General features: G+C 35.9%; 1 protein-coding gene across 1 annotated transcript; it reads right to left on the reverse strand.

Moving 5' to 3' along the window:
* Nucleotides 1–2,900: 2,900 nt before the first annotated feature.
* LOC145614700 (ATP-dependent zinc metalloprotease FTSH 9, chloroplastic-like) lies at nucleotides 2,901–8,432 on the reverse strand. The gene is made up of 10 exons (XM_081669776.1): nucleotides 7,931–8,432; nucleotides 6,019–6,084; nucleotides 5,780–5,914; nucleotides 5,632–5,697; nucleotides 4,831–5,013; nucleotides 4,667–4,753; nucleotides 4,475–4,588; nucleotides 4,246–4,370; nucleotides 4,055–4,163; nucleotides 2,901–3,110 (listed from the first exon to the last, which is right to left on the reverse strand). Exons 1-10 carry the CDS (start codon nucleotides 8,378–8,380, stop codon nucleotides 2,940–2,942), a joined length of 1,506 nt encoding a protein of 501 aa, XP_081525902.1. The 5' UTR covers nucleotides 8,381–8,432; the 3' UTR covers nucleotides 2,901–2,939.
* Between the last annotated feature and the right edge of the window lie 4,043 nt (nucleotides 8,433–12,475).

Here is a 12,475-nt window from a genome sequence, read left to right on the forward strand (position 1 = left end):
TCATAAACCAACCCAACTTCTAGCCCATTTCCCCAAACCATAACTTATTTTCCTCTTTTCGTGCCTTTAAACCCAAAATAATTCATTTCGTGTCCTTTAAAATCATTCATTTCGTGTCCTTTTTATAAAAACGTTTAATCTAGTTTATTTTTGTCCATTATCTGATTTCAATGATTGAATAGTTGGATGGGGCTTGAAAAGAGCTTTCCAACGATATACTATAAGCCCAAATCCGAGTTATAACGAATAAGTTATGGCCAAAATATTGAACTGAGCCCAAACCGAACCTAAGCCCACCTTACCTACGACCCAATGATCATGTGGAGGGTCCAAATGATTTAATCCAATTCCTAAACCAATTAGGATTAATTGGAAGCTTCTACAAGTTTCTAAAAGATCTTAATTATCCTTTTTGAAAAGATAAGATTAAAGAATTTGAAATTGAATAAAACTCCTTTTTTTAAAATCCTATTTCTATCCGAATTGAAAGACATTCAAAGATAGACAGATATGAATTTCGTGCCTCATATTTTTTATCCAAATTTTATATGGTTGGATAGCCCTTGAAATTATCTTTCCAATGATATATTATAATGTCAATTTCGAGCTATAACGAAAAAGATATGAATCAAATAAAAAACTATATCTAAAACTGACACCGTCTCACTATTTCGTCCATATCTTTTATTCTACAAATTATTTTAATCTGATTCCAATTGGGTTAGAAAGTAGACTTCAAGAGCTTTCCAACGATATCTTATTCATCTTATTCTGATTTCTGGATCAAAAGATATGATAAAAACAAAAACCGCAAAAACTGTTGTCTATCGCAAGAGTTTTATCCGATTCGAATTCTTATCTTTTCTTGATTCGACCCCTCTTTTTTCGCTATAAATAGAGGTCATATCACCCCTTTTTCAACCATCAACAAGCTTGATCATAAAATCATTCTCTTCTCCCTCTTTAGCCTAAACACTAGCCTCCCCATTCTTTCACTATTCCTTTAAGCACTCCAAGGAGTTCATACAATACCCAAAGTTCTATACTTAAAACCAAGGTGTGAAAAGTTATAATTAACTGAGGGTTTGGACCAAATCAAATCTATATTTATTTAATTTAATTTTCATTTGATTTATATTTTTATCAAAGTTACTAACAGTTTATTCATGATGTAGCAATTTAAAGAAACGCGCAGAATGTGAGTAATTAATTAATTTAATTACTCTTATTTTATTTTTATATTGCTTGTATCATGATTAGTTAATTTTATATTCGATTTTACTAACGTTATTATTGTTGAATTGCTTCCAATATTAATGTTAATTCTATGTATTGATCACCGTATTGCATGTTAAAGAGAATATGTAATTGAAAATCACGCCTAATAAGATAATTTGGACAACCGGTTTAGGTTCCTTTTTAATCTTGTTGCTTAATTCAAGTGATCACAAATTTTATAGAATTATATGTTGCATTAATATTCAACCAGTTTAGCCTAATAATAGATTGGAGCAAATTGAACATTTTGTTTGTATGCCTTTAAGATCGCAGGAATCATTTTTCACTATAAGAATCGAGTAGAGGCCAATACGGGCGAATGTGACTCCATGACTCACTTCGTACCATCATCCCCGATCCTCCTTTCGTGGCTCCGAACTATATGGAGTTAGTAATTTCATGGATTATGAATGAGGTGTAACCTTCACAGGTCAATCGTTGTTGCCTATCGTTGTCCCTTTATTCGTGGTTGCCTTTAATGATCCGTGAACGGTTTACAAGTTCCTTAAAAACTTGTTGGCGGCTCCCTACTTTCCTTGTCCCTAATCGTATACGTCAATTCTCACTTCCTAAGAGTGTCAAGCATATTCACACATGCTTTTAACGTAGGCGCACTTCGAACGACGCCTACACATACACAAAAAGGAGTCGGAAAGAGGGTAAAGAGGGTAAAGAGGGAAAAATGACAACAAAATTGTGTTAAAAATGACATGATAAGTGGACAAATAAAACACTTAATATTATATATATATATATATATATATATATATATATGGGAAGGCTCTCGTGAGAACACCTTTTATGTTCTAAATTTTTACTCATTTGTTCTAAAATTTAAATCTGATGTTCTAAACTTTTCCTCGGGTGTTCTAAATTAATATTCACATGTTCTAAACAATAAATTTCTTAAGTTTGATGTTGTAAATGTTAAATAACTTGTTTCAAAATTTTAACTTATATGTTCTAAATTTTATAACGTGTGTTCTAAGATTTTTAACTATATGTTCCAGATTTAATTTAAAAGTGTATGTTCTAAATTTTACTTGAATGTTCTAAATTTTTACTCACATTTTCTATAATTTATAGAAGGTGTTCTAAGTTTTTATTCACATGTTCGTAATCTTAAATCAGATGTTCTAAATTTCATAAAGTAGATTTTCTAAATTTTTACTCACATGTTCTAATTCTTAAATCGGATGCTCTAAATTTTTACACACATAGATGTTCTAAATTATTACTCATTTGTTTTAAATTTTAATTTGAGTCACGTGTTCTAAATTTTTAATCGTATGTTGTAAATTTTTACTCACATGTTCTGAATTTAAGATCAATTCTCATATAAGTAAAAATTCTCACATATGGGTCTATTCTCACCGGATCCCTCCCCTATATATCCCCCTATATATATATATATATATATATATATATATATAATTTCTGCAAATAAAAACCCCAGAAAGTATACAACTTTATTATGTTACAACCTCCTTTTGCAGTTGATGTAGATTTATAATCAATCGAGTGGCTTTCATTTTAACAGCAAGGCACAATTGAAAACAGAAGAGACCTCATAATCTCAATCAGGACATCATTGAAATATGACATATCCTTGAGTCTAATGAATACTTACAATCCTACTAGATATCTTTAAGCAGAGTACTTCAATACCTACTACCCTCTTGATATCTTAAAGTAGAGTACTTTACCTCAACTCGAGGTTGTCCTGAAAGAAGATTCGCAACAGCAGTCCCTACAACTGCATGACCAGCTTCATGACGAGCAACAACAGCCTTCTCATTTCCCTGTAATTTGGCGGTTTTCTTCTCTATCCCCTGCAGCAAACGAAAATATATAAATCGTCAAGCTCATTAGAATCAAACATACACACATATAGCTTCTCATACGACACATAAAATTGCAGAAAGCAGAATTTTAAAATGAACATGAAAAACCTGAACATAAGGTTATAAACTATTAGGAGGCCCTGAGAGAACATATAACTTCAAAGGCATTTAAACTCGTACATAGCAACATAAGACTTACTATCTATCCCTTAAGCAAAGGGATGTACTCCCTACAACTACTGTCTCATATAAATGTTCCTACTTTGCCATGTCCCAAATTTCAATTTCCTTACCATTTTGCATACAACACTCACTTACTTCAGAGCACCATTAAGTGCCCCTTCATTTTAGTAATTAAACCAAAGGTTATTAATTTCTGCATTTAGTTGATGGGGAATACTTGTCAAGGAAAAATTGAGTAAATTATGGTATTTTCAGACTGGGACAGGAGATTAATGGATGATAACTACTACTAATGTATAAAAAGGCTCAAGGCGCACCAAGGCGTTCTGGAGTACCTTGCCGCGCCTCATTGAAGTGAGGCGCATATAATAAGAAATAAAAAAAATCTGAAAAAAGCTCTTTGTGCGCCTCAGGCTGCGCCTAGGCATGCCTCTGTGCGCCTCATTGAAGTCGCCTCGCCTAGACCATAAAAAGTGCATGACCTCTAACGCCTTGCGCCTCAGCGCCTAGGCACGCTTTTTCAAACACTGACTACTAGTAATTTTATAAGATTGGCCCATGAATAACAGCAATTCTTAAAGTAAGATAATTGATTAATATTGTGAACCTGCATTCTACAGACAAGAAAAGGCAGCAGTAGCAATAACTGAAGACATCATAGGCCATTCAAACAGGAATTAATACATATCCTCAGGCATCCAAGCGATATACACACAAAGGAACACAAGTTAGGAGGAGTGCAGACATACTGCAATTGATCTCTCCACTGCTTGAATAAAATCTATTTTCTCCACAATAGCTTTATTCAGTCTACCAGCCAGCAGGGCAGCTTCATTTACCAAATTAGCAAGGTCTGCCCTGCAATGTGTATCATAAGAATGCATCAAAAAAGGGACATATATAGAAAATAAGTGAGATTGGAGACATGGCATGTATATACCCTGTAAAACCTGTAGTCATACGAGCAATATCACTAAGATCAACATCATCTCCAAGAGGAAGTTCTTTCTTTGAAACATGCACTTTTAATATAGATTCCCTTCCAATCTTATCCGGCGTTTCCACCTACAGAGAAAAACATATGATATAGGTAAATCTTGAAGGTCAATAATTTCAAGCATAACAGTGTTATACTGTTATGAGCTAAGCAAGAAGGATAAATCACGGACCATAACCACTCGATCAAATCTACCAGGCCTACGGAGAGCAGGATCTAAGACATCAGCATGGTTAGTTGCTCCAAGGACAATTACAGCAGAATTGCTATCAAATCCATCCATCTCCTGCAAGATCAACACTTGTTAGCCAAATGACAACACATTTAGAGTTGCATAAACTAGAAAAGGTCTGTAAAATTTTACGGTTAGCAGCTGATTTAATGTCTGTTCTCGCTCATCATTGCTCACAATGCGAAATTTTCCATCCCGACTTTTTGCAACTGCATCTATGTGTAAAGAACCACAATATTAACTACTTAGTCCCACCAATTCCAAACTCTATTACTTGATTGTGCAGTCAATCTAACCTCGTCAATAAATATGATCGATGGCGCTTCTTTCTTTGCTCGAGAAAAAAGATCTCGCACCCGTGATGCTCCCATGCCAACATAGAGTTCAACAAACTCGATAGCAGAACTAATGAATGGAACTTCTGCTTCCCCGGTAACAGCCTTTGCCAAAAGAGTCTTGCCAGTCCCTGGAAGACCAACCTTTAGGGCAAACAAAACCAATCTTCAATCAACAAGACCAAAACAAAATTGATGAGCATTTTTATATTCTACTCCTAGTACCACCAAGTGTATAAAAGACACATAATTCAGGATGAAAAGAGCACATTAAGAGAGAAGGTTAATAAAGAATTCCAGGCCCAATATTTTTTTTATTTTTATTTAAATATGAGATGCTAAACAACACGGTGTAAGCAAACAAGGAATATAATGTGACATAAGGCATGAAAGAACAGCTCAATTGATAATATAGCAGTAAGTTAGCTTTTAAATCTAACTTTACAGCAGTAATTTAGCCTTGATACCTTATCTCACAGCAGTAACTTAGCTTAAACATCTAACCTTCAAGAATAGCACTGGCAAGTGCTTTCTCAAGGAACACACATAAATAAAGTATAACAACAAAGCAGGTGATTTTGTTAAGTCAGAAGTCAGACTGCAAGCCAATATTCACACAAACTGATGGTGCTTGAAAGAAAATTTCCTAGTACAGTATATCATCATATTTCTTTAAGCGGTCTAACATGGCAATTTTTTTAAGATTAAGACTCTCTTATAACATAATAGTTCGTATTATTTTGAACATCAAAGCATACTCACCAGTAAAACACCACGAGGAGGACGTGCTCCAAGTCGTACATACCTATCTGGGTTCCTTAGAAATTCCTATCCATAAAGCAGAAATAAGTATATCATTTTCATATAAAACACAAACTGACAATTTGAAACCTTAGGCCAAGACAGGTACCACAATTTCTTCTAGTTCCTCCTTGGCCTCATCAACACCTGCTACATCTGCAAAAGTGACAGTTTCCCCTTGCTCAGTTACTTTTGTACCACCAGAGCTCCCAGATTTATGATTTCTAAGCTGCCCCGGTGCATTCTGTACATATCAGAGCCAGTAAATAAGCAGAAAAGGTGTGTTCCTAGATCCTAATGGAAAAAGCCTTGTTGCAATGAAGGGGAAGAGGGAGGAAAATTGCACACCTGTGAAAGGTTAACTGGGAATCGCTGGAGGAGTCCAGCTAGCACAGCAACATAGAACAAGGTTATCTGCAAATAAATAAATAAAATAAAATCAGAAGCATTCAAATGCAATCGTCTAACTTCAGACAACCCAACATACACATGTAGTGGAACTAGAAAGTAGGGAAGGATCAATCAATCAATCAATCAATCAATCAAAGCCTTAACCCCGAAAGTAGGGTCGGCTAACATGAACCAAATTTGATTATTCCGTGTAGTCATCAACATAAATCTTTCTCCTCCATCCCTTACCATCCAAAACTTCATCCTCACGTAAATCCATGCACTTCATATCCTTCCTCACTCCTTCCAACCAAGGAGAAGACCGTTTATGTTGCATGGAAAAGGAAACGAAAACGGAAACTAGAAATGTATAGGGAAACAAGAGAGCACAGTTTTCAACCAATCAAGGAACTAGGATATGCAAGAAGTGAAACTAAGCTATAATAAATAGCAGTGTTTGAAAAAGCGCGCCTAGGCGCTGAGGCGCAAGGCGATAGGGGGTAAGCGCCTTTTTGGGTCTAGGCGAGGCGATTTTAATAAGGCGCACTTGAGGCGCCCGAGGCGCACCTAAGGCGCACTTGAAGCAAAATTCTGCCAACTGTTTATATAGTGCGCCTCACTTCAAAGAGGCGCACTGAGGCGTGCCTTAGGCGCTGCATAACCCTTATCGCCTCAGCGTGCCTTGAGCTTTTTTATACATTGATAAATAGATGAGGAAATGTATTAGAAAAACTTTATAAAAATAGAGGATGAACTTGCTAGCGAACTTAAATCCCAATTTCCCAAGAGTTTCAGCAAAGCTACAAAACGAGGAACTTGCTCACCATGAGAATGCGTACAACAAAGAAACTCATCAGTATAACTGAAAATAGGTCACCTTGACAGAAATGGTAGAAGGGAAAAAAAAAAAAAAAAAGGTCATACTACCACCGAAAGAAAGAACAGGGAACTGTTGGGCATCCTGACTCCATAAGATTGAGCCTAAGACAATGAATGGTCTACAAAACCCTCCATAAACTAGATGTAAAATATTCTTGCAATTTTCTATATACCTACCTAGTAATACCTAGCAGGAATGTGACTTCTGATACGATTCTTAATTGATAACATGGAAAGCAAATCAAGGATTACCAGCTAAGACAAACTTAAATTTTGGACCAATCTAAGAAAATATATAAAATTAAGTATTACATCTTTCAGCAGAAAAGTTCTAGAAAAAAGGGTGAACATTTTCATTATACCAGTTTCAAGGGTCATATACTTCTTAACCCAATGGATGAGATGATCTCTCTTTCACACTTGAAGGTCAGCAATTTAGTACATTATTTCCGTTCCCATTTACATAAATATTTACCCAGCTTGTTTCCTCATCCTTCCATTGCATCTAAATAAATGTGACAACCCCAATTAGAAATATAGCTCTAAGAAGGGGAAACCCTATTAGGTGCACTCGAGAGCATATACCATTATACCCCCAAGTGACATGACAAGAATTCAGGCGGGGAAAAGAGAGTCTTCCTTAATGTCTCCTTGGGTTGTTGCCACATCATTTGAAAGCACCACTCTGAGGTCCAACAAATTTTATTTCTTTATATGAATTAGCAAACACAACATAAAAATTGCAAGTTGGAATGAACTTGCACATTGGGCAAGAGTAATACAGAGCAATCAGTTATATCCAATTCAGTGTTGAGTCACACATATTTCATATCACAAACTTTACAATGAATAACAAATAGTTCAAGTTGCCAACAGACTGCTTATATACATAGTTTTTGTTCTCAGTTTCTAATGCAAAATATATACTACCCAAAAATAGTTTGCACATTTATCATTAAGCATATAAATCAAACCCGATTCATCAACTTACCAATGCTGAATTCAAAAACCCGCCTGATCGCTTATCTGGTGAGCCAAATTCAACATGATTCTCGAGCATTTTCTCATAAGGGGCCTTAATATCAACTGGCCTAGTTGTAGTATATACAATCCTCTTCGTTGGCGCCACGCTCCTTAACAATGATTCCGAATCCTGCAAATTACTCCCACTGCCCCTCATTTCACCCTCCACAACACCACTTCCACCTTCATTCTTCAACTTAAACATTATATGAACTCCATCAAACTCAACCTTCTGAACCTGATTACTCAAGAACTCACTATAAGGTACACTTACAAATGTCGTCGGAGGCCTCCGTTCGGAACCCGGTAACGGAATCCCAGGCCTAAGAAGCCTCATAATAAACATCACAATCCCTAATTGCAAAAGCAAAACCCCAATTTCTTGAGCTTGAATTAATGGCTGCCACCGCCATTTCATTGTAAAGTTTGTGATATATATACAACCACCTTACCTTGACACTCTAACAAGGTTTCTGCCCATGGCAGAGTTAGGGCCTGGAGGAGGGGTCTTATGTGCTAATTTATAACTCAAATATATATATATATATATATATATATATATATATATATTTGATCAAACACAGGGCGAAGGATCAATCAGGGAAATTGAAAGCAAATTTTTTAGCAAAAAAATGAAAAACAAACCTGTTGTAGCCAAGACACTTCTTCCTCGTTGACAGCCATTGCTTGATAATTGTTTTTTAATGAGACATGTCCCAAAAAACACAAAGTTTCATATGTGGCTGGCCACACCGTGCGGCCAGCCACATTTTTTTTTTTTTTTTTAAATTTCTTTTTCTCTCTCCTCTTTTCTTCTTCTTCAAGCCAGAATCTTCATCTCATTTTCTAGAGAACACAAATTTCGCAACCGTCTTCGTGGTTCATTGATGTTCTTCGGAGGTGGTGGTTTCGCTGGGAGGGTAGTGGTGGTTTGAAGAATCCGTCCCCGGAAAACAAGTTCAAGGTTTTAAGGCCAAATTCAATCATGAAAACTCTAGATCTAGAGTATTCATGGTCGAATTTGGCCTTTTTAGCCATATTTGAAGTAATATTCGAAACCATTGTTAACTTTTTAAGGTATTTGTTCAATTTGTTTTTTTTTTTTTTTTTTTTTTATTTTAAATTAATGGTTTGGTTGGATCGGATTTTGTTTGTGGGTTAGGGGCTAGTGGCAAGGCATTTGGGGCTAGGATGGTGGTGTGGGTTCGGTCAGATGGTCGAAGGTTAAATGATGGTGGCGTTGTGGCCGCCATTGTTGACGCCATTGTGGATTGCTCAGAATCTTTTTGTGTGTATGATAATCACCATGTTAATTAGATAGAAAGATCTGATGTCATAAAGTATATATTATGGTTGATTGTAGAAAATGCATTTGCAGATTGTTGACAATTTGTACTAGGACGGTCAGAAATTTTCTTAGGGTTAGATGATGATGGTGGTATTTTGGGTGGGTGGTAGTTTTTCATTGGTGGTGGGTTAGGGGTTACTTACTTGGTTAGGGGTTACAAGGGGGGTTACTAGGTCCGGTTAGGGGTTACTATGGGGTTACTAGGTCCGGTCAGGGGTTACTTGGTACGATCGGGGGATATTTGGGGGTTACTTAAATGAAGTTACTTGGGGGTTACTTAAGGGGTTACTTTGGAGGTTACTTGGGGGGTTACTTAAGTGGGGTTACTTGGGGGGTTATTTGAGAGGTTACTTTGGAGGTTACTAGAGGGGTTACTTGGGGGGTTACTTAAGGGGTTACTTTTAGGACACCCTGCCGGCCAGACGCACCAGAAACGCACTGCCCAAATAAAGATGGAAAGATACAAAATGTATTATTAGATAACAGACTTCTCACAAATACAGCCACCCAATAACCAAATTCTGGCCAAATGATTTCAACCATACACTCTATGCCAAGTTTGAAATGACAAGATAGGGACTATAAATAACATAATATCAGGGTATGCATTCTAGAAATTCCAGGACTTACAACATGTTATGCATAAACTCTCCTTTTTGGAGGGTGAACTTCTTTATGTTGTCAGCAGAGGCAGATGCAAACATATTCCTGCATTGCCACAAAGCATAGCAAGGTTAAAGAAGCAAACAAAAAACAAAAAAATCATGTTCAATTACCCACAAGACAATGAAGAGCCAGAATTCACAGCAAAAAGAAATAGATACTTTAAGTAAAAGAAACAAATATTAGGAACGCACTCTTTAGGATGCAACGCCATTGCTCGTACAGACTTCTTATGATGCTTGAGTGTTGTCATTGTTTTTCTTGCATGTCTCTAGTCCCAAAATTTTATGGTTGAATCATGTGAACCCGTCACCTAGCCAGTTGAGGGTCCTAGCAAAAAGAGCTTCTTCATAAGATTCAAATAGCAATATAAGCCTTAAAAAATCTGAAGGGAATATAACAACAAAAAGGAAAAACTTACACTGTGTAAGGGTGAATAAGCATTTCAGAGACTTTCATGATACAGGACTTCCTCCACGTCCCCAACAACTCAACGTCGTCCACAGAACCTAAGTCATCAATAAGAAGCAATAATACATTTTTCTAGCTGTAAAGTCCAACTTGTTGAACTCATAGTGTGTTAGTGATATACCTAAACATTGCCAGAAACCTCAAGAATAATCAAAACTGTAATAAACAGGCGTGGATGTCTTGCCAGGAACACTACCAAAAGAACACTTGATATGGATCTCACTCATTTCAGTCACAACTAAAAGACCCATGTTGATGAAGCACACAGAGTTTACCTCCAACCAGTCAATGCAAGCATAAAGGTAACCTCTAACAAAGTAACAAATATCAGAAGCCAGAAGGCTGTGCAGCCTGTGCTTACAGATTCCTTATCTCATTTTACTTTTCTGGTTATTCTGCTCTCTGTCCTCTTCTGAACCTCTCTCAAACACTTGTATCATATACACTGCTATGTAAGAGAGAAATAACCCAAACTCACACATTGAAGGCACTAGGGCAGTGGGACCAGGTTTTTTGCATACAGGTTTACATGGAGGATCAGGACATAGAGACAAGGAAAGTTATAAAACTACCAATTCAGGACAAATCATATATTTTAGCAAGGAAAGAAGTCAAGTCGATATTGCTACCCCCTATATCCCTTGAGATTAAAAAAAAAAATCACTGTCTCATTAGACCTTCCACTAATTTCTTTATTAAAATAACAATTGGTAACTAAAAAGCTTATCACCTAAAACTATCTGCCATGTTAAGTGAAACAATATGGGAGTATTAGGATGGAGTATATCTGAATTATACTTTGAATTATACTTCGCTCTCAGCTAAGTTTGAACAAAACTATTGTGATAATACCATTTTTTCAATCAAAAAATAATAATTTACCCAAACATCAGCTAAAATCAGTCCCAAAGTCACAAGCTCAATGAAAAATATACTTTACCCAAACATCAGCTAGAAATTGAACTTGCAATTTTTTTATGAAAAAAAAAAAAGCAAAATCTATCCCTTAAACGCAACATTCATCCTTGCATAAATTAATCAGAAATTAAATTCATGATATATAAAAACATTAGAGCTAAAGGATTTCAAATTGTATCACAACACAAATATTTGCATATTTTTCAATTGTAATCCATTTTTATCAAAAGTTTTACAAAAAGTATATACTAATACTCAAACAGTCAAACAATTTGAAAATGGTTTACTACATTGTACCAAAACATATTATGCCACATAAAGAGGTAAAATTAGAGAAAAAATGTAACAGCAAGTATCTACTACAATAAAGATTTCTTACAAAATTGTTCATTATTCATTACTAATATGCCATTCCAACTACATGTGTCATACTGTCATGCCACAAGCATTCCAACAACAATATACGAGTGTTGGCAAAAACTATATACAATTGACACTCATACTCCATTACTCCATATACTGCATACTATTATATCAAAACTTCTCTGTTCATCTCTATATTATATACCATATACTCTAGTATTATATACCATTTACTATGTACTCTTACCATATAGCATATACTAATAAGCACATGCTCCATACACTACACTAATATGTTGTATACCATATACTCCGTACACTACTATATACCAAGCACGCATGCTCCATATACTAATGTGCCGTATAATTCTCCTAGGTATGAAGAATACTCCATATACCATATACTATATACTTTTGTACCTCTGCTATCATGCTATGAATCCTCAAACAAATCAGGAGATTATGAACATCTCTAAGGGGCCAAACATAAAAAAAAGATTAAGAGTTTCAGCAGCAGATAAGATTTCCCCGACCAATGCAGCATCGTCGATGTTATTATCCATGATCAACGACTTGGCGAAACCTCTGCGAGCTACTTTACGCGCCATAAGAAGTGTTTCCTTACTCTCAATAGGCAGAGTAGAATATGCACAAGCTTTTTCAACCAAACAATTGTACATATTCATCACCATTGCCTTTAAATTGACTGCAACATTAAGCATCTTCTTCAATTCGGTCCGAGAAACGCAA

The sequence above is a fragment of the Chenopodium album genome, chromosome 3 (assembly GCF_948465745.1).
Source record: "Chenopodium album chromosome 3, dcCheAlbu1.1, whole genome shotgun sequence".
Lineage (NCBI taxonomy): Eukaryota > Viridiplantae > Streptophyta > Magnoliopsida > Caryophyllales > Amaranthaceae > Chenopodium > Chenopodium album.

Coding starts and splice junctions, on each gene's coding strand:
- LOC145614700 (XM_081669776.1), bottom strand. CDS start 8,380: ATGAAATGGCGGTGGCAGCCATTAATTCAAGCTCAAGAAATTGGGGTT. Junction 4,589..4,666: donor CATTAAATCAGCTGCTAACC/GTAAAATTTTAC, acceptor TTGATCTTGCAG/GAGATGGATGGATTTGATAG. Junction 4,371..4,474: donor GATTTGATCGAGTGGTTATG/GTCCGTGATTTA, acceptor TTTTCTCTGTAG/GTGGAAACGCCGGATAAGAT.